A 23,546-nucleotide genomic window follows, 5' to 3' on the forward strand; every position below is an offset into this window, starting at 1 on the left:
GGAATGGATAGGTTTTCAGTAAGATAAATATATCTAATTTAAAAAATAATAATAAATAGGCCTGGGCTTATTTTATTAACCAGGAAAAAGCCCCTTTTATTACAGTGTGTCTACTCTGCAGACAACCACACTGTGCAGAAATGCTGGGTCAGCTTCATGGATATTATGGATACTGAAGCCAACCAGGCCACAGCAGCACAATACTTCTCCTGTAGCTCAGCAACCTTCAGCACACTTCAAGCTGTGAGAATAGGTTGTGATGTCACTTCTTCATCTGTCCATCCTGTAGCTCACACCAGAAGGTTAAATTTGCTTAAATCAGATTACTCAGACTCAAAAATAAATATCAAGATCATAAAGTCCAAGTTGGGGAAGAAATGAAACAAAGCAAAGAAAGATAAGTCAGGAGAACTGGATTATCAGAAAATAAATGACAGAGGTACAGTACCTGTCAGATAAGTAATTGCAAACCCAAAAATTATTCAACACACAGGGATCTAGGCTCTCACACAAATATGGGTCTTTGAGATCATGGCAGTTAATCTCAAAGGGATAAAACCCCCATGATTTCTGATATATGGCACGACTGAAATACGGTATCAGAAAATCTGTTCAAGATTTCTGCCTCTGGAATACTTACACTATTGTACTAATCTACAAAGATAAAGCTGAGATTAAGGATGGGTTTGCCAGTGTTTACAGCAGACCACCAGTAAAAACAATGTTACAAGTCCAGATGACCATCAATAAGTGTGGCCAAAGAGAGAGGAGGAGCAGGGGAATCAATCCAAATTGAAACACCGATAGTAAAACCACTAGTTCAGAATAAATGACCAAACACATAAGAAAACCTGTGAGTTTTGAAATACCTACAAGTCCAGTAAAAAAAAAAAGAAGAAAAAAATACAAAATTGTCTTTTGTTAAATTGGCTGATGCAAAATAAAGAGTTTTATTCCACTGTTGAAAAACCTTGCTATTTCCAGATCTGTTATATACAGATAACTATGGCCAAGTGCTACAGATCTCCAGGCAAATGTGTTACTTAAAGAAGTGGAATACTGGCATGGTTACAGTTAACACTTGCATTGAAGAAAGTGGCAAAATAAGATGATAAATAAAGAAACCACAATTTCAGTAATTTTATAAGCAAATCCTTCATTAAAATTTAGTCCTATGATTTATTCCAATAAGGTAAATATTAGCACATCTGAGAGATGAAATTATTTGTTCTACCAGCCTAACGGGTTTTTCATTTGATTTATCTTATTTAGAACAACAGAAATCTTTCTCCAACAGGCAGAAAGCAAAGATCAAATGCAACAGTAAGAAAATGCAGACAAAATCCAACTGATGATTTTAAAGTACAGTGCAGGACTGGATAATAATACTTACTCACAGCAACTTTGAAACAACTGCTTATATCTCAAAAAATATACTGGTATTATCAGACCGACATATCTTTACAACAAAATAAGAAAATAAAATACTTGATTTCCTTGCAGCTTCTATTAAGTGATTCCTTCCATTGATGGGCATTTTCCTCCCCCATGTCATAATCTTTGGCATTTATATTCCCTATCTGAGTAGTTAACTGGCTTTTTTTCAAGACGTAAAACCAGTCTGATCTGGTATAACACTGCCAAATCTGTTTCACACAAATTCTGCCTGTCTCAGAGAGAGAGCGAGAGAGTGCACACCACGCATCCTCATTAACGAGAAAGAAACGTAATTAAACAAGGAAGGGTTAAAGCGTATGTTAGCCTACTCTACTTTTCTATCTATTACTTTTTAAAAAGCTTTCATATGTCTTCTTCCATGTTTCTGAAAGCTAACCATTCCTTCTTCCTTTCAGGAAAGCTGACATTTGACAGCTTAACATAGCTGACAGGGTTACCCAACAGCTCACCCTCCCTATTCTCAATCCAATTAGACCTCTAATCCTCCAGATGAAAGGCCCAACTACTCACGTTCCTCATGACAACGACAGCTATTGATTATTTGTCACTACAGCTAACACCTTCTCTGTCGAGGCCACTCTGACAGAAGCAAACCTACCAAATTAGACAGCACTTTATCTGCCCTGGAGGCCAAATGGCACAACAAGTAAAGGCTAATAAATGGTATAAAAATGAACAAATCATAACATTATGACAGGTTGATCGTTGCCAGCAGCTTCACAGCTCAAGCTTGATGCTCTGTTAGACCTGTTCCTTCTCTTTTCTCTTCCACTCCTGCAACAACTTTGACTGAATTAAAGGCCAGAACAATTAAGGCATTTGACCAGCAAAGATAAGCTAGGATAGAAGTATCATCAAGGGACACGAATGTCAATAGCAGACTACCGTTTGTCAATAAAAACATTCCAGAGATGCAAATGCTCATGACTCTGCTCTCCACTAGGCTGTACTGACTCCCTTTGTACAGGGCTCTTCCAAAGCCCAGGCAGACACTCCGGGAAAATTAACCCCAGAAAACCAAGCCTGAGCTGGGAAACACTGAGGCAAGGATCTGCATCACTGAAAAAGGAATCGCAATACTGCGCTAGATGACAGAGAGATGTTACAGTCATAATTCCATTTGATATCTAGACTTATTTTTTTTTCTTTCTAGCAGAGTGATAGAAACCAGGACTACACAATTTGAATTTATCACTATAAATTTGCTGCAATTTGCTGCAATTATTTGTTCTAGGACAGTATGCAGTATCTAGTGACACAGGACCTCACAAGTCACATCACTCTGAGGCAAATTGAAAACAGTTATTATTTTCAGGACAGTACTATCCAAAACCAGCAAGATCAGAGGCACAGTCCCTAAACTGAGGCTGTTTGCTACTGCAAACGACAGAAGAGAACATTAAAAACCCAAAATAAAACACCACAACCACAGAAACACTGTGGTTAAGATCAGGCAACCAAAAGAATGATGAGAGTAAAAATACACAAGTTATTTAAACAGTTAAAAAGCAATTAATATTGCCCTCCCAAAATTAAGTAACTGATTCCTCAACTATGCTAAAAGGAGTATGTTTTCCAGCAAGGGATTCCTATGCTTCGGAAAGTACTTAATAATAGAAAAATACTATAAAATCAAATTACATGAAAAGTTTATTTAAACTTAAAGTTTTAGTTAAAGACATAAAACATGAATATTTGCTATTCTACTTTAACTGAGGAAAATGTTCTTGCTCAAAATACACGTTGCACAGATAAAGGAAGTGCAACACAATATGAATTTAAGAAATCTAAACACTGTGAAAAGATCCATTTAGTAAAAAAAAAAAAAAAAAAGTAGTATTTTATTGTTTTAACTTCTTAGGCTTACAAAACATTCCTGGGGATGAATACATATTTATTAATCATTTCAACCAGACACACATGATTTAACACTTTAATTATGGGGAGTACAGCACAAAATACAGATATTTAAATAGGTAGTTTGACAAACGGATCCTTTGTGACTACTACTGCCTGAAGAAAACTTGAACCTACAGGACATTTGGGTAAGCTGGCTCTCACAAAACTCAAGCAAACCTATAAATAAAATTTCAAATAGTATATAAAATTCCTATGAATAAATTGTAATTACTCTAAAATGTGCTCCAAATATAATAGGTCACTGCAAAGAAGAGATGAATATTGTCATTTTCAAATACCATAAAGTACCATTTGGTAGATACGTTATTATTTACATTTTACATATTTTTAATAGCCTTCTGTCCTTTCCAAAAGGAGAGCAGTTCAGAATTCCTAATGCTGAGGCCACAGAAGCATTTGTGTGAAGGAGACCTAGAGAGGTGCCTGGCCCAGCCCTCCACACCAGGGAAAACTGAACAAACTCTTTCCAAACTCCCACTCATGTAAAAGCATTTTGCCTATGCTGGTGACAGTGGTCTCAGAAGCTTTTCAGATTCTCCAGGATCAAAAATTCCTTTGTTTATGTTACAAACCTTCTACTTATCCAAGGTTATAGTCACTGCTATGGTTTGTTCTTATTTAGCAGACACTCATTCTTTTTAAAACACACCTTGATTAAAGAGAAATGGAACACGTATCATTCTCCCAATTTGCTTCTATTTAAAAAAAACCCCACAATTTTATGCTAGGTAGTGCCAAATAGTGAAGAAAAAAATACTGTTCTTAACACCTAATCTTACCAGCAATATCTGTAAGTGTCCATTAGATTTAGACTTAATAGCCCAATGAGTTGCCTACCCATCATCACTCGTAACTTTTCTGCTGCAAGCCTTATTTATAATATTTGATTTATGATCACTATTCATGATAAGTGAGAATCTTTTCCACTACTACAGTAAGAATCAGAAATGGTACACCACTGTATTTTTTAAGTTGTGGTCCTGATGTGCCTCTTTGAGAATCTTACTGAACATCCCTTAGAGCAAGAACTAATCCACACATCTTCCCAAAAACCTGAGATGTATTTATTCTTTCTTCTGTGTTTAGATTACGTTTGCAACCTCACAATTAAAACAAAATCCTTCAAAATTTGTTTTGTTATACAGTGATGGCTGCCAATCAACAACTTGCCCCAGGCAACTGGAGACCAACACTTCAAATTGCATGTCAAAGGCAGAGCATTACACTCCGTCCACCTCTTTCCATGCAAATATACTCTACTATTGGGTAGACTATTGAGGTAAATATTCCATATGTGTTCCTACTGCAAACCCTCTCCTTAAACACCTTCCATCCTCCTTCAGCTTTTACTTTTACTGTTCTAAATGGGGGAAAATACTATTTTGGTATTCCAGCTGGAAGTAGATAGAACTGTTCTGTCTACAGCAGGCTATAGAGCAAATCTGCCATATATTTATAGAATAATTCATTTTAGCATCTCAGCCAGCTTTATTTGTTTTCTTTCACTATCCAATCCTAAACACAGACAGTAACAGATGCTATGTTGTTTGGTTAGCCATGCTGTAATTCCTTTGATGTGTAAAATGTCTGCTGAAAAGTAGCTATAATCAGGGAGGTAGCCACAAATTGCAAGCAATACTTTCCAACGTGTTTTATCAGAGTAATTTAGTTTAGTAACCAACTGTTACTAAAACAATTTAAAAATCAACTCTACAAGTGCCACTGACTATAGACAGTCATACCATATTTATCAGTGAAGTTTGTATAGAGACCTAGTCTGATCTAGTTTGAGATTCTGATCTTGAACTTCAAATCAAAAGAATGCTTTGGCATGTAAATTTTTGTATAACCTTGTCTTAAAATAAGATTTCATGCTAACATAAAACGAGTGAGAAATCAGATTCAGATGTCTTAGTATCTGCTGTGCAACTGAAACCTAACACGTAGAACAGTATTTCCACAGCTTTATCTTCTGCAGAGAAAAGAATTGGCAAGATTCTAGCCCACATTTTGACAGTAGAGACAGACAATTGCTGGATACCATATGATTATAGCAGCTTAACACTTAATGAGGAAACAATAATGTGCATGTTCTTGCCTTGTTACAAGACATGACGAAGTGTGCAAGCTGAAAATGCACTGCCTGAATATATGAGAATCACATATCAGTCTTGCAAAGTAGTCCCCAAATTTCACTCTGAAACAAGACATAGCAGTGGCAAATGGAAGTATTAATGAAATCTAAATTATAGTCAAAAGCAGAATTAGGACAGACATACAAGATCCTGAGAGTCGCAGCTGCAATTTATTACACACAGAAAAGCACCTATTTCAAAAGGATTCCCATCCTTCCTGAACCCAAATAGGATGCTAAAATTTTTATCCACGGTTTTGAGAATATTTTTCATTATGTCAGTGTTCATTTAGGAAATTCCAGCCTTGCAAACTCTCTGTTTTATTGTTCATTCTCAGCAGTGACAGCACAACTTTCTTAGGGAGTATACTGGGAACCAGATCTCTGTAATAACATGAATTTTCTCTTCTTAAATTTTGCCTGTAGCTATTTTAACCATTTCAATAGGGCTTGCAGCACAGACCAATGGTAGTATCAAAACAAATAGCAAAAAGCCTTTGGGAACATGGGATCTTGTAATAAATAGGCAGAATTCGTAGAGTTCATTTTCTGACAACTCACTGTCCAGTGAACAGTTGTACAGCTGTGGAAAGGGGTTGGGAAGGCTGCGGATGGTACCAACCCCTTGGTAGCTAGGACAGCTCATCTGTAGTCTAACACACACAAATCACACACAATGAACACAAGGAACTGCCTTCCACCCTTGAGCAACTTCAGGCTGCATTCACTAGAGAGAACTCATTGTTCAGGAAAGTAAAGAAAACATTTGTATCATGGTTATTGTCTGTGGCTTAATTAATTACAGAGGAAACTACAGTCCCACATGTTAACAAAATCACCTCTTCTGCCAGGTCAGCAAACACTCCTGTTTCACATCCTAGTGTGCTCTGGGTTCTCACATTTAATCAAATTGTATGTTCACATGAAAACACCACTGAATGAATGTAAAGCTCACTCACATTTCATGAAACTGTATGCATAAAATTAATATTACTCATTATGAGCTCTCACTTAAGGGGGAACATCATTAAAGGTTATTGGCCTGAAGGAAAAAAAGAACATGAATTGGCCACCATTGTCTCTGACATGATCACTTATTTTCATTATATAAATTGGGAAGGAAAGCTAGAAGCACATGTGCTCTTTTATGCAGATCAAATAAAGCCTTATGAAAGATCTGAGATACCACAGCTCCAGGAAATACATGTTAGAAAAGGTAACAAGGGAAAAGTGTATAAACTTGCTCCCAGGCATGTTAATTCAAGAGTTTTAATACAAACATCTTTTATTTGCTGAAGAAAGGTGGGGAAAAAGCCATTCTGTTTTTGCAGCTCTTGGACTGACTGCACTCATTAGATAAGACTTGGAAAAAAGTTTCATTAAATAAGTGAACTAAAGACTACCTTGTGTTTCTAATTTTCTACTATGTCTGATGCTTGCCACAGGCTGTCTTTTTTTACTTTACATTTAGTGTTACTGGTGAGTATACAGGAACAACTGTTTTTTCTAGTTTAAGAAAAAAATCAAAGACCGTTAAAATATATCCTCCTACTTTACACAGAATTCCTAACTGCATCCTGGATGTACTGTTATTTATCAACAATCATGTCAGCAACTAAATAATATAACCTACACAATATGTAACACTTCTAAAGTCACATTTTCCCACTGGGGCTGTATTAATCTCCCTGAAGCCAAAATTAATATCCTCCTGACATTTAAGCATCTTGATAGATTATTTTAAGTGCATATTATTAGACACCAACAACAAAACATTGAATTTTTTCTTCTATCTCTATGAACACAAAAGGCTGTGCCTGAAGTTTTCAGAAAGCTTCAGGTAGATTACTCCCCCAAACTAAACAGCGGCTAATAAGTGAGCATCCCCTGTGAGAGATTTTGAAAGAGGCAGGCCTGCTTTCCCACCCCCCTCCCCTTAAATTAAACTGGAATTACTTAATGAAAGACAAATGACAAAACATATACAGGTATTTGGTGTATGGAGAAACATTTCCATTCATCAGTGTCACATGTGAGTGTTTAAAAAAGTTGCAATTTAACACTAGAAGCAAATTGCCACAAATGCAAAATGCCTACAATTGAAAATAAATGCCTGTTGTTAAACTGTAATCCCAGGACTCAAATCTCCACAGCATGTTTATTTTACAATAATCTAAGTTCTACAAGCTTAAACAATCTGTACACATATTGTACGACAGTTCCTCAGCGCAAAATCACTGGCAAATTATGCTAATGATTCTACTTCTGTTGCAATCAGTCACAGTTTCAGTTCCCAGTAAATTACATCCGTGTTCAGGAAGTCACAACCACCCTCTGAAACTCCCATGGCAATCTTCGCAGGTGCACTCCTGCAGTGTTTGTATCATTTTCTGGTAGGTTTGGATTTTTGAGGGGTTTTTTTGTTTGACAGCTTTTAATTTAAATTTTATGAAGTTAATGACTTGACCTCCCTCTTTTTCTTATTTTTTAAGGGGTGTGCACCCTTTCAAAATTGCTTCTAAGACCCGTCCATTTGAAAAGAGAGACCAAAGGAGTGGAACAGAAAAAAAACCCAAAAGGAAAAACACCAAGTAACTTAATTTACATGGCCTTCTGCCTACAAAGACTGAATCATCTCCATCATAAGGCTGATAAAAAAAAAGACAGATACTGTGAAAGATCATGTCAAGGACAATTGGAAAGAGAGTTGCTAAAAAAAAAGTATGCCTTGGGTGAGATTAATTTGTCACAATTACAACACTGACAACACAAAAACCTACATCAGACAGATGCCTAAAAGAAAGAATCAGCTAGTCAGTGTGCCCTAGAGTACTCATCTCACTTTAGGGTGAATGACTGCACCCTCAAGTGCATTACTTTTAAGTTATCTACATGACTAGCTTATATGTAGATGTCTGCAATGTAAATTTTTAGTTACATGAGAGTATTTCTCAGCCCATCTCACATTGCATTGCACTATATTATTTTCCACTGAAAGAAAAATATACTTGCTACGTTTAAGCACACAAAGTTAAACTCTCTTTATTCAAGCTAAAAAATCATTTTCAGAGCAACAGATGTATAAAACTTAAAAGCTGTAATACAAAGCATGCCCATCACTTAACAGAAGACTATTAAGAACATAATTATTAGCATGAAGCACCCACTCATTGAAGGTTATGGTATCAAATATAACCAAAGGTGTTTTTCAAAAAGAATTAGTCTTTCTAATAGTAGAGAAGTTCCTTACCTTATTAATTTCAGGAACTTCCTGCAAAGAAAGGTATAAGAATGCTTAGCCTTAGAAAGGTGACAAGGGAAGCAAGGGAATATCCTAAGCCTTACTTCTTGCAAATAGCCCAGAATGTCACTAGTGAATTCTGTGACAGAGAGATTATAAGAATCTTTTGTTGAGATGAGAACAGATAAGAAATTGACAGCTTTTCACCCAACTATTGGTTTGTAGACATGCTCCAGTGACAAAAACCATTTGAATAAAAGTATGGCGAGACCAGGATGACACAGCAACTCTGACTTCCGAGACACGAGCTTCCTCATTAACTGGCGAATACGGCCTGGTTATTAAAACAGCACTAAACAGAGGTACTAAAATCATCAGCTCACCCTCACCTCTTGCCTGTGTTGAAACACTTGGAACAGAAAGAACGTGTAAGTTCTGGCCAGTCTGCCTAGGCACGCTATCAGAAATAGTTTTGGTAGAGACTATGAACTGCTTTTATATCAAGTACAAAAATTTTGGTACTGCTTATTGATACCCAAATCAAAACAGAGCTACGTGGACAAACCATGGCTCTGAAATATGTCTTCTAGGACATTTGTGAAACAAAGCAAAGGCATTTGGAGTGCACCAATAGAATATTGAAGGAGATCAACTGCACAACTGCAGGTAACAAAGTAACCCCTTCAAAAGGACTTAGAGGTGCCATTAGGAACAGAAAAAGGATTAAGGAATTCTTGTGGAACTATCACATCAGATAATGTTTAAAATGACCACATGGAAAGCGCTGAAATCTTTACCTATAGTTTCGGAAGAACTCTGTACTATCAACGAATAAGAATCTGCATTTTGAACACTGGATGTGATCGTTGGCATTTTGAAGGGCTGGAAGAAATGCTTTTACAGAATGAACTCCTTATGTAACAGTAATGACAAACATGATGGAAGCACAGGCTGTCTCATATTCTGAAGACAATAGCTGGAAGCATAAAACCTGCAGAGGTGGATGTTAAGAATAAAATACAATGTAGAGCTGATATGTACATAAGTGTTTGTGTACACATGCTCATCCAGTACAGCCAGGTTTGCAACTCACACAGGTTGAGTCAGAAGCCACTTATGCAATTGTCAATGGCATGATATGTTACAGTTGCACATTTAAGTCCTATCCAACCAGAAATCCATCCCAGAGAAGAAAAGCAACTGAAGTCCTAATTCATTTTAGTTAATACTGATGATTTATGACCAAATTCAGGTCAATGCCACATTGCTGAATGTTTGTTCTATTATAGGGATTAAAAACCCCCCAAAATTTTTACTAGGACTGAAAGACATGAACAGGTAGTTCTCTTACAATGAAATCTCCAGACAGGAAAATGGGAACAGTTTCATCTCATCCTGCAAAGAACAAAACCAACTGATATCATGATAACCAGGACTACTAATGGGAGAGACACCATCTTGAAACCAAACACACGAATGGAGATATTCAGCTCTCTTCAGTCCAAGAGGCTAAATTATTGCTTCTGTTTTGCATTAGAAGAGCATTTTCTCACCAACTCTTTGCCTCTGAGACAAGTTCTGGGGTTCCCAAAGAAAGGCAGCAGAGACCATTTTTTGTCAAATCAGCTGCAAGACTGTTTTGGAGGCACAAGTGCAAAGGAGACACATAAAGGCAGCCTGTAGAATGATGACCTAAGAAGCCTCAAATCTTCTGGCAGCAAACTCTAGCCCGCAGAATGTCTGTCTGCTCTGATCTGATGAGCAAGGTTCCCAAAAAGCCCTTCAAAGAGACAGTAAAGAACAGCAAACACAATCCTGGTACTTGAGAGGAAGGTTCTGACTCAGGAAACCTTACTTCATTTTACCTCCATCTGCTTTAGTTAGCATTAGTGTAGAAAGAAGTGTCTTTTCTTTCCTACCCTCTTCACTAGTTGCATGTAAGGTCTCTAAATCTTACCTCTTCTCTCCAAAGAAACGGAAAATTAGGATGCAACACAAGTACAACTTAGGAATCTGAATGTCCAAGCACTGCCCTTCTTGTACTTATGACCACAAATTAATGGGGATTCATAAAGTCATGTGAATCTGTTTTTGATGAAGCATAGGACAGCTACTGACTCACAAGCTTGAACACAACAAAAACTATACAGTGGCCCTGGTAAATATGCATATTCATGATTAAACAACATGGACAAAACAACTTTGGAAATGGGCGATCTTACAGCATGTTTCTTTTTCTATCTGAAAGTCAACTGTACTGAGAAATTTTATTTTTGGCGAAAAAAATATTAGAATACAAACCAAAAGTACCAGCAAGAAATAAGCAGAATGCAAAATATTATTCAAATAGCCAAAACTGCATGAAACATTAAGTTGTTTCGAATTTCAAATTTACGTATCTTTCAGGAGACACTCATGCCAGAAATGTGGATCTTAAAATGTTAATGTGGAAAGACTACAGACAAAATTTCACACAAATGAAATGTTCATCTCATAAGCTGGCATCAATAGCTAGTAACTGGTCAGCATACAGAGAAGAGAATTTAGAGGACAGCTAATTGAGGCAAATAAAAAGCAGTTGCAAGGGCTGTTTCCTGACCACTTTTAGCTACGGGGTGAATCACATCTATCTAGCACATTACACAGTAATTGTGTGACTACATAAAATCTACTGCCACAATCTTTATCTCATGCTGTTTTACCTTCCTTTTTATCTGCACTGTCAACTGAAAAGACATCTAAGATGGTCCAAGTATCCCACGTTACAACCTGCACTGTCAGAATTGAAGCAAGGCATAAAGGAAATAGAGAACACATGCAGTTAGTGGATATTATGCCAAAGCAAAATCTCTCTTGCCTTGAATTGCTATAATACAAATGTCCACAATATGAACATTCAACAGAGATTTAGACAAGAATTTATATTCTTTCAATATGTTAAAATGTATTTTAAAAGTCTGGAGGGAAAACATTATTTTTAAAATTGAGTTTTTAATTAAACTTAATTAAAATATTCATGAGTCTATCACATAATAAAATCTGAATTCTGTAGTAATATCAGGCAAGTAAAGTATGTTAAACCAATTTTTTAAGTCTCTGACATGGCTGCTTTTATGAAATACCTTTAAAACAACAACATTAACAGTAAGCTGGTCGGTCCCTTAGAAATACAAAATTAATCCTGAAAACAAGGTTATGATGATGAACTGGTTGATGAACTGATGACGAACTATTTTCATCAGAGTGTCATGGTATGTAATCAAGCAGATGAATTAGCCTACTTCAAGTCAACTATAACCTACAATGCTTTATTTCCCTGTGGGAGATGCTGCAACACAGACCACGCAGTCCCTATGGAACCCCTTGCAAATGTACCTGGAGAATATCACCTTATTATAGTGTTCCCAGGATGTTCCTTACTGAATACCACAACCATACTATAGCTGCCTTTACATAAACCTAATTAAAATAAAATAATAAAAAAATTATAGATTGTATTAAAACATCTGGAAAATGTGAATGATTATGGACAGATGACAAGATATATATTTAAATGGTTTGCTATGAAAATTGTGGCAGGCACTCTAACTGGTACCAAAAGACAGCTAACACAGACAAAAAAAATGTTCATTTTTGAGCAGTTATGGTTTTAAACATACTATGAAAGCTAAAATAGTAAATAAAAGGCTGTTTCTTTCAGTTTGAATTTCTAATCTTCTCTATGAAATATTTTTCACAGTTTATGAACTCACACGCCTTGGTTAGCAGGCAAAACTGCTCCCCCTTTTTTTTCTCCCACCAGCAGCCTGCTTAGCCTCCTGTGGAGAGACTGTGGATACTAACCACACTCAAAATTTCTTGCAGCTCTGAAGTTATACTTTCAATCATCTCTTATTTTATTGTTGAATACTTCCGCTTGCACTTCTTCAGTGGGACAATGTAACTGGACAGTACAATAGACTGAGATTGTAGAAGGAAAAACAGACAGTAATGAACTGATGGCATCCCCCTGCGCCACTGGCTGCAGGGTAAGGTAGAGAATTCAGGAGTTAAGCCCAGGAAGAAGGGTATAGGGAAGATAATTTTAAGGCTTGGGTTTATTTCTCATTATGCTACTCTGGTTTGACTGGTAATAAATTAAACCAATTTCCCCAAGTCGAGTATGTTTTGCCTGTGACAAGAGCTGGTGAGGGATCTCTCCCTGCCCTTATCCCAGTCCATGAGCCTTTTGTTATATTTTCTCTTCCCTGTCCAGCTGAAGAGGGGAGAGATAGAGCAGCTTTGGCGGGTGCCTGGTGTCCAGCCAGGGTCAGCCCAGCTCACAGCTGTGGTAAAAGCCCTAACTTTATAAGCACTTACAAAGTAATTACCTTTTGTGCAGCAAGATGGAGAGCAGTCCTTCGGCTGCGATCAGCTCTGTTGACATCAGCTCCAGCCTTCAGCAATGCCTCTGCACAGTCCAGCCTGTCAGCCAGCACACAGTACATAAGTGGAGTTCTTCCAAACTGGTCCTCTTTATCTTTCAGCTCAGAGTTTCCTAAATAAAACCAAAACAAAGTGCCCACTTAAACCAGTAAAGTATACTAGCATATAGCTAAAAGCAGTGATTTTTTATTAAAAAGTCATCTTATCATAATATGAACAGCAGCTATCTCATTAAAAGCAGTATTTTTTTATTAAAAAGCCATCTTATTATAATATGAACAGCAGGTATCTCAAAAAATGGAGTATGTGATAAACTCAGAGTTATTACACTTTATCCTACCTTTACTGACAGCTACAGAATATTTCAAAATACATTTACAGAAAAAAGTACATTCAGAAAACATTAGTTCCATGAATACACCTACCACCAGTAACATTCTGCAGTGGCATAACTATAAACAATTTTCAAATAGTTACACAGATCTCAGCTGCACAGATTAGTTTAAAAAATATCAACAGTACAGAAACCAAATAGACCTCCTGAAACCCGTAAACACTGTAACTAAAACAAAATTTGAAGCCTAGTCACAGTAATGTTTATTTTAAAAGCATAAACGTCAATATTACATCAATACCATTATTTACTTCAGGGTGCCTTACAATGTGGAAGCTACCAAAATACTTCTCAAACTTTATTTAATTGATAAGGTCAGTAAAGCAGTAATCTAAGATACTATTCAAAAAAAGTCAAAGCACTATTCTTATTCACATTCCAAAAAACCCTCCAAACAAAGCAGTTTCACTATGAAGTTTCATATTTCCATGATGTCACCACATAAAGGCAAGCACCTTTAACTTCATGGGTATCAACTACCCCACGTATCCAGATTCTCCAGATCTCCAATGGAGCAACATTGACTACGATTACCCGAAGAATATCAAATTTTACAGGCAAGTTAGTTTTGCTTTTTAATTATTCTTTTGTCTGCATGACTGTTGATGCTTCAAAAGCACTCCAGCAGAGGCATGCTGCTTCTTTACACAGTCTTTGCTCTCTCCCAGCATATTATACTTATCTACATATCCAGTAATTTTATTCTTAATTAAAACTTCTATTGATTCATCTAGAAGAAGACTCAAGCAGATTAAATATGAATCAAGGGGAATATCAAGAATTAAAATTCATTCCCTACCAATCAAGCCACTTACAAAAAACACTGTCAAGTAGGATATTGCCAGTCAGAGAAATCATTTACTCACTCAGTACATTTTTTAGTTCCTTTAAAACTATAGAGTGAATACCGTGTCAATCTCACGATTCACTCTGTAACACTTTTTTTTGCCTTGAAAAGTGTGATTTGCATTGAGAAAAGTCTTTTTGCTCTGAAAAAAAAACCCCCAAAAAATTAAGAACATTTCCAAACTTCTCTGTGATGCAGATAAAGAAAAATTCCTTTTTATTCTTCACCTGTGGCCTTGTCTTCTCTGACTGTCACTTCACCTTGACAACTCACTGGTTTTACAACTATTTTTTATGCCACTAGCAATTTACTAAAGACCAAAACAACAAAGAAATAGCCCCCAAAAAGCTCCTGCAAGAAGTGTTCTGCTGACCTACATCCATCTAGCTTTCTCAGGAACAGGAGGGTTTTTGAATACCTTTTTGCATTATAATACTCACCTTCACACTGCTATTTAGCCTGCTCCTCAGCATATATTGTGGTCCCAAGCATGATTTAACATGTCACTGTTCCCAGCCAACAAGCCAGATTCTCTAATTAACTAAATACACTCAGGTACTCTCTCAGTATTAGTTCAACATAGTCACTTAGACATCACTAAACTACATTTCACTGCCAAGTTTTAACATAATCTCAACAGTGTCTTAAATTGCTTGAAGCTGATGGGACCTGAACACTCAAATATTACAAGAAATACATAACCATTCATTTCTCCCAATAAGACACAAGCACATGGGCTTATGGTCAGATAACATTGGTTCTTTAATCAGCAGTGTCCAAAACAAGCACTTTTCTCTCAAATTCCAGTTCCCTTTCTGTTACAGAATGTTAGAGGATATATATATATAAGATTATAGACTAAAGACAAGCAAAAATGGTCCAAAGCTCAACTGCAACATAACTAAATAGAGCAACAGACATCTATGTTCATTTTCAGTTCCCAAAAACTGATGTAGCTGATGACAAGGTGTTTCCATGACTGCATACAGTCTGAAGGAAAAATGAGCAAGAGCTTCAAAGCTTGATGCCAGTAATTTGCCTGAAGCTCCTGCACTGTTTTTTAAGGTAAAGGAACTATCTTCAGCTAGCAGTAAGTTTTCTCCTGTTGTTTACCAGGGCTCTGTAAGGTCCTTAGAATGATTAAAATCTTGTGAGCATTTCTCTAAAAGGGTGTCTTTGCCCTCAGGCTTAGAGACAGAACAAGGGCTGAGTTACCATATCACCATCAGGCGCTAAGAGGAGATTAAGCTGATGAAAGTCACCAGCCACTACGCCTTGTGAACTTCACAGCTGCAGCAAATTGCTACTTTCTGCAATCAAGAAAGCACAGGTAGCCTTCAAAACATTTATGTATCAGCGTACCTCAAATGTGCTTTGGCAAAAATAAATTCTTCTCACATACCTGCCTAGTAAAGAATGTTGTTTTGATCCCTCCCCTTTTAGAACCAAAGTTCTCAGCCTACCAGAATATGCATTCCATAAGCTTATTGCCAACAGAGGTCAGGAACACGACAGAATCCAGGGCCCAAGTCCAAAATTTAACTTTCACAGCTGTACTTCATCATTTCCTCACACTCTGTGCAAGCAGTCTTATCAGACTCTTAACATTTCTATGCATTTTTCAAACCAGAAAAGGAGAACGGGCAGCAGGAGGGTGTGAATTCTCCCTAATTATTAAAAGACAGCCCATTTCTTTTCACTTGCAAGAATCTTGAATGCTGTAATAGCTGAGATTTATTCTATCTCCCACAATGTAGAACAGGCAAGAGAGAAGTAAAGAGGAGGAACAAACAGTAGCACACAACTGCATATTTGTAACCCACAGTTTAGTTAAAATTTACAATGAAACAGCATATCAGAGATTTAGAAGCATTTGGATGCAAGCAATGCATGATAAGGGTTTTAGAATGAGGAGCTGGACTGAACAGACACTTCAGTATAATGAGTACTGTAATCATTATAATGTTCTTTTAAACAATTAAAACAATTAGCTGCCTCTTCCCAAAGCATAAAATGGAAAATTATCCACCAAATACAAAATTAACTTTTGCTTGCTTTTTCCCTAGGATCAAAATCATACAGATGGATTTTAACACTGAAGAACGGCCAGTTAAAGACATGCTCAGTGTTGTGTAAAACACGGGAAAGAAAATACTGTGAGCATTCCCCAAAGCCCAAGAACATACAATTCTAAAACAACGTGATACAGTACAGGACGATTCATGCAATGCAAACAATTAGCACACTTCTGCTAGAACACTGGTTATACAATTAACACTTGGCATGTACTTTATGGTATTTAACCCACAGGCTTTTTAGAAAGTCCTGTGATTAAGCATTAGCAGCAGTTAACATCCAGAGATACTTTGCTCCAAAGCCCCCTTTCTCTAAATAAATTTTCTACTTACCTTTGATTCTGTCTGTTCCTTTTTCTGGCACAGGGTATCAAAAGGAACACATTATCCAGAACATACTGTATTATTTCAAACACCTCTTCCTTTAAAATCCATCCATAGTCTAATTATATGCAAATAAAGCACCTATGTTTGTATACAGCCACCAAGCTACAGATAGCAGGAGGAGAAAATCATGATGAAAGGTTTGAGGGGCTGCTCTCAGAGACCATTTTGCCAACCTCTATGCCCCTCCTGTGTTAATAACTGAACAGGGAAAGCACGAAGAGGAAAGCAACAATGAATTTAGAGGCTAAAAGATCCTTCCTGAAAGGAGGAGAAAGTCAAGACCTCTCCTCACTGCATCCAGTGCTAGCTGTGTATCCAAGAGGCAAAGCTTGGCTGTGTTAGAAAAGTGCAGTTAAGCAATCCAGCACACACATCACACATAACGCTGGAGTACTGTCCTGAGTTAGCTGCTGCTGCTGAGCACAGTCATGAAATTCACTGAATAGCACCAATTGCTCAATTTCCTTCTGGCACCAAGTTTTACCTTCAACAGGGACTGGTAAACAGCTAAAAATACTCTAATGCATTCTTCTTCTGCTAGGCAATATGTGAAGTTTTGGTGTTTATTTTTTTTTTCCTTTTGGTCCAGTTCTGGCAGAAGTAAGGTCTGTGTCATATCCTGTCAAAACACAGCAACGCAGAAAAGCCAAATTTTGCTAATACAGCAAATGCTACAAGGATTGTGCAGTTTTCTCTCCCATGCAAAGGTAAAATAGCTTTTTTGTCTTGTTGCTGAGTGATCATCGTTAAAAGAAGAGCCATTTCCTTATCTGGCTCTAATGGCTGTTTTGTGGTATATTTGACAAGATGTACCCGCAACAAGAAATAATTTTTCCTTTGTGTTTCCAGAAATATGTCTTTTGGCTCTGAGATTAACAAAGACACACTGAAGTTAGCAAAAACTCATTGTTGCTTCTTCAGGATTTGAAAGCCCAGACTTTTTTCCACCTCCATATGCAGGCAGAAGGGTTTTTTAAAAACTTGGATATTTAAAGCTACTTTGTAGTTGAATCTCACACATTTCTAGAAGTATCTCTATATCATCTGCTGTTTATAAAACGTTTTTTAAAAGAGCAAACAGATAGCATTCAATGCAAACAGTATATGTTTGAACCATCACATGACAAAGTAAAGTTGAAGGCCCAACAAAGAATAACTTTCAACAAGTGCAGCTTCTATAAAGTCAGTTCACTTAAACATGTTCCTGCTGGAGTCAAAACAGTTCTATTTAGGTTTTGAGAAAATTAGATACACCTTGTAAAGAAGTGCCCCTTACTGCTTTCTGTACAGCTTGGACAATAGATCCATGCAGGCCTTCACCTTGCCTTCAACAGCGGTCAGCTGAAGATACATAAAGAAAGCTGACTGCTGGTTTTATGCTATTAACATTAAATCCTTCACACACATTAAAACTGACAGTAAGTGGCATAAATACAGACTGTGCTTCTTACTATTTCACAGTCCTCCAACCCTTGCTAAGCTCCAGGAATGGGATTTTTTAAAAAACGCTGAGCAAATAGAACTTTTTCAGTATCACTTGGAACTGCATTTAATCAGAAGATCTGAAAAATCCAAGTCTTCACCTATCATATGGCCCTCCAAATATTCGCAAGACTGTTTTGGAACATAGAATATATACTGCGTTTGAAAACTATTAACCTGGAATGCCATGTCATTCCTGGACAGGCAAAATCCTGAGCTTTTTAATGGATGGGAATTTTTTTACTTCACATTCAATAGGACTAGACTCTCTCATTACCTTTAACTTCTCCTGAGAAACGTTGCCAGGCTATCAGAATCAAAGTAACAAAAAAGGCTGGCTCATTTTGTTCACAAATACTACACTGCGACAAGACTTCAGAAACGATAACAAATTATTTGTAAAAACACATTTATCAAATTTCCCAAAAAGCAATTAAAAAAATAAGCATTTGCAGCCAAAGTGTTTCAGCACAAGGCACTTCTCCGTAACTTCAAATTCCCTGAAAGGCATTCTGTCACTTACCAATTTTCCATTTTACTTCACAAAGAAGTACCAATCAAAGGCAACAGGCAATAAAAAGTAAGAAAAGCCAGTCATATTTTCAGGGCAGCATTTATTCTAGAAGCACATATAATCAAGAAATCAAAAATATCTTAAAGATCAGAGCTTTAAGTCAAAACCAAAAAGCTTCAGTTCTGAAGTAATCCAAATGCATCTACAATGAAAACATTTACCTGCTATTAGCTTTTGGAGGGTACTCTTATCTCCATTAACAGCAGCAGCATGCACTTCAGATGCTAATGAGGAACCACTGAAGAGGCAGTTTGCTGAAATATTCATACTCTTTCAAGGTATTACTATAGGTCAGATCTGTGTCACCAGCATTTTTTGTAGAAATTCAGTTCTAGAAAAAAAACCCAAAACCACATTAATAAAACAGAATTATTTTCATAATGAGTAATTGACATTCTTCAAACAATGCTAAAGAGAATAAACTTCTGTTAAAAACAGAAAAGAAAAAACATGGGTTTTATCTGTGAATTAAATCTACTTCTAGCCAAAATTGACCAGAAAAAAAACCTTCATTAAGAAATATATACCTATATATTGTAGTTTCATCGCTTTAAACACAAATTTCAGTCCATAAGCTTTGCAAAAGTCTGTAAAGTGTTTCTTTACAAATCAGACTGTTCTTCAAAATGTTGTCATGCATGCTCCAATTCAGTAACCAACGAAGTTTGTTATCAAGTATCAACTTATTATAGTCCTGCAGTACAGAATCACAGAATACCCTAAACTGGAATGGACATTCTGGGACCACTGAAGTCCAGCTCCTGGCCCTGCACTGAACATGGCCAAGAGTCACATCATGTGCCCAGGAGCACTGTCCAAACTCTTCTTGATCTCTGCCAGGCTGGGGCTGTGATCACTTCCCTGGGGAGCTGTTCCAGTGCCCAACCATCCTCTGGGTGAAGGAACCTTTTCCTAATATCCTGCCTAAATCTCCCCTGACACAATTTCATGCAATTTCCTTGGGTCCTCTCACTGGTGACCACAGAGAAGGGATCAGTGCCTGCCCCTCCTCTTCCCCTCACAAGGAGGTTGTGACTGCAGTGAGGTCTTCTCTCAGTCTCCTCCAGGCTGAACAGACCAAGTGACCTCAGCTCCTCCTCATGTGGCTTCCCCTCAAGGCCCTTCACCATCTTTATTGCCCTCCTTTGGATGCTCTCTAATGGCTTAATATCCCTCATATAGACTGACACCCAGAACTGTCCCCAGCACTGGAGGTGAGGCCGCCCCAGCTCAGAGCAGAGCAGGACAATCCCTTCCCTTGCCCGGCTGGTGATGCTGTGCCTGATGCCCCCCAGGACAGGGCTGGCCCTCCTGGCGGCCAGGGCACTGCTGACTCATGTCCAACTTGCCATCTACCAGTCCCTTTCCATGGCACTGCTTCCCAGCATCTCATTCCTCAGTCTGCTCATACGCCATACAGGGGCAGAATCCAGAATTTTGCCTTGTTAAACTTCACACAGTTGGTGAGCGCCCAGTCCCCTGACTTGTTGAGGTCTCTCTACAGGGGCCTGGAAGAAGATAACAGCTCCTCCCTATTTTGTATCACTTGCAAACTTGTTTAGTATCCCTTCCAGTTGCACATCCAAATCAACAACGAAGATACCAAAAATCACAGGGCCAAGGATGGAGCCCTGCAGAGCCCCACCAGTGACAGGTCCCCAGTCTGATGTCCCCCCATCCACTGTGACCCACTGTGCCCAATCTGTGAGCCCGGTGCTCACGTATCATGATGCGTTCATCCAATTGCATATTGGAAATTTTGTCCAGGAGGATACTCTGAGAGACAGTTTTGAAAGCTTAACTGAAATCAAAAAAAATTCCATCAACTGATGTGTCACCTGACCTTACTTCCATTGGGCATACACTTTTTTTTTTCCATTAGCTCCAAAAGAAGATCCCTGGTCATCCAAGCCAGCCTTCTACCTCATGTGCTTGACTTCTGACATTTTAGAATTGCCAGCTCCTGTGCCCTAAGGAGGTGGTGCTTAACAAGTGACCAGCACTGATGGACCCCCACACCTTCAAATGCATTTTCTCAGGGCATCTTACTATCTAGTTCCTCCATTTTCCTCACATTTTACCTCTCAACAAATAAACTAAAATATAAGAAATCCAGGGATAGCAGCATAAAAGTCAGCAAACACCAAAGAACTTAGTGAAGCACCAGAAACATCCCAATAACATCAACAATATTTTTTTTCCATAAAACTGACTGCATACAGAAGACAATTAATAATTAAAGATATGAATAGTTTCCAGATGAAAGCAACAGTTACTTCTGCATAGTGTTAGTAATCATACAGGTGAGAGAAGCAACCCTCTATCTTTCCAGCAAGCCCTTTACCTCTACTAAGCAATTCTTAGTACAGTATCATGATTCCATTGAATGGACTAATTCTGCATCAGAGAAGTTCTGAAATATTAAGAGGGACTAGAAAATGAAAATCTACAACACTCCTCAGGTATTTTTCTCAGGTATATAACAAACAGATGAACTGCTGTCTGGAGGACTTGCTTGATAAAGATCCTCATTAACAAAAAACTGAGACATTCAGTGAATAAAAATCAAGAAATGAGTAAAAAATCTGCTTATAAAATGCTACATAATTGGCATTATCAGTAATATGCATCACATTACTGGAATCAAATAAATAATTCACTTTTCTTGAAGCTAATATGTAGAAAAATATAAGCCTTCTCAAAGGCTTAAATGAAGGAAGACTTAAAATGAAGGGACACTCACATGGACACGAAGGCCTCTTTCAAGGTGTGTGAAATTTCATACCAAACTATGATATGTCTACTTTGCATTTCGCAGATAGCAAGAACTACATCATTTTTCTATTCAGCAAAACATGGCTGTTAAAATTTAAACATGATAGCACCATCATGCTATCAAATTTTATTGATACAGTTTCCAAGAGAAGACTCAGCTTTGAAAAAATATCAAAGATTTTTCAAATGTCAGTTAGTGCACAAGATGTTCACTCTACAGATCAAAGAGCCCAAGTTCTTAAGGCAGGCATAGCAGAACTGATAAAAGTCAAGCTTCAATTTCAGACTACAAAAGAGACATGACTTGTATCTATGTGTGTGAGAGCGTTTGCAACTCATGAAACTAACAGGCCACAAGATTTTTGAAGGGTCACACAAAGTCTGAGCCTGTCAGGCTTTCTTTGAAACCAATCCAGTCTTGACTTGAAAAAGGCTGATGTAAAAGATTTTGTTTTAAATGGTGTTACAGCCCGTCTCCCTGCCCAGATGCGTGTGCATACTGGAAATGTGACAAACGCAAAGCGCAGCTTTCAGTGATCTTTTTGAGACAGCTCTGCAAGGTCCCAGAGCATGTACGTGTTCTGCAAGGTCCAGAGCTTTACTGGAAGAGGGTGAAACCCTGAATTTTGGGTGTTCTTCATTTTCAACATTTACAACTGAGGAAGCGACAGAAAGCGCACATCTGTTGAAGCGCCAAGGGATAAACATCAACGATGACGTTCCACTCAAGCCAAAGTTTCCCATCCCTCCCAGCAGCCGCTCTGCCCCGTCACACACAGGCTTCCAAGCAGAAAGTTTCCTCCCAAACCCCGAGGACACGGAGACGACAAGGCGCACAGCGCCCAAATACCCCTTCTCATCTTCCCTCCAGCCAAACCCGTGAGCCAGTCCCGGCGGCTGAAGGCACACGGCGGGATCCAAAGGGAACGCGGACAAGCCGCCGGGGGCTGGCAGGGAGCGATCCCGAGCGGAAGAGGGTGCGGTGCCGCGGGACAGCCGCGCCACCAAGGCGGGAAGGGTTAACCCTGCCTCGGCCAGACCGCGAGAGCCGCCTCCCGCTCTCCTTCCCTGCCTCCCGCCCTTCTCCCCCGCCCGGCGCTGCAGCTGCGCCCCGTAACTCACCTCCACCCCGCCCTTCTCCTCATCGCGCCGCCGCCTCCAGGCGCCGCCCCGCGGGCAGCCCCGGTGCGCTCTGGGATCCACGCCGCCTCCCTCCCTCTCTCTCTCTCTCTCTGCTTTCCTTCCTTCTCCTCCCTTCCTCCTCCTCCTCCTCCTCGCCCTCCCCTTCCCGGAACTACGGTTCCCGGCGTGCCCCGGGAGCGCGGCGGAGCGCGGGGCCCCGCGGTGGAACTTGGCCGGGTGTTTCCTGGCGACGGGGGGAAGTGGAGGAGCCGCCGCCGCCGCGGAGAGTGGGAGCCGCGCTTCTCCCCTCCCCGCTCCCGGGCGCCCGATCTACCATGAGACCCGCCATCTTCCCGCTCCTGCCTGACCCTGGCTGCCTCCTGCTCCTGCTGGTAAAAGCCGCCGGCTCCCCGCTGCCCTTCCCTTCCCCGCGCCGGCTCGGGCAGGGCGGCGCTGGGGCGGCCGGCGGGCCCCGCTCGGGGCTCCTCTCTCGCTCCCCTCCCCCGCCCGGCAGGTGCCGGCGGCCGGGGAGGAGGGAGCGGCCCCGGCGGCGGGCCCGGCGGTGTGGCCGAGGCCGATAGGCTGCGCGCACGGGGTGGGGCCGCGCCCGGGGCAGTGGCCGTGCGGGCGGCGCGGCCTCGGCCCGGCTCCTCGGGGGCCGGCGGCGGCGGGAACGGGCCTGGCGGGGCCCCTCTGCAGCCCCCTGAAGGCG

General features: G+C 39.4%; 2 protein-coding genes across 2 annotated transcripts in view; one reads left to right on the forward strand and one right to left on the reverse strand.

Annotated features, from left to right (window-relative positions):
- Positions 1–22,918, reverse strand: part of INVS (inversin) — an 83,076-nt gene extending 60,158 nt beyond the window's left edge. The window contains exons 1-3 of the mRNA XM_066327844.1: positions 22,835–22,918; positions 19,099–19,268; positions 13,124–13,290 (exon numbers count right to left, since the gene is read on the reverse strand). Coding sequence (XP_066183941.1) covers positions 13,124–13,290; positions 19,099–19,204 — 273 coding nt within the window. The 5' untranslated portion in view covers positions 19,205–19,268; positions 22,835–22,918. The remainder of the gene's footprint in view (positions 1–13,123; positions 13,291–19,098; positions 19,269–22,834) is intronic.
- A 187-nt stretch (positions 22,919–23,105) lies between these two features.
- Positions 23,106–23,546, forward strand: part of ERP44 (endoplasmic reticulum protein 44) — a 48,004-nt gene continuing 47,563 nt past the window's right edge. The window contains exon 1 of the mRNA XM_066327933.1: positions 23,106–23,226. Within this exon, the coding sequence (XP_066184030.1) occupies positions 23,170–23,226 (57 nt within the window). The 5' untranslated portion in view covers positions 23,106–23,169. The remainder of the gene's footprint in view (positions 23,227–23,546) is intronic.

This window comes from Sylvia atricapilla, chromosome 1, assembly GCF_009819655.1.
Source record: "Sylvia atricapilla isolate bSylAtr1 chromosome 1, bSylAtr1.pri, whole genome shotgun sequence".
Classification (NCBI taxonomy): domain Eukaryota; kingdom Metazoa; phylum Chordata; class Aves; order Passeriformes; family Sylviidae; genus Sylvia; species Sylvia atricapilla.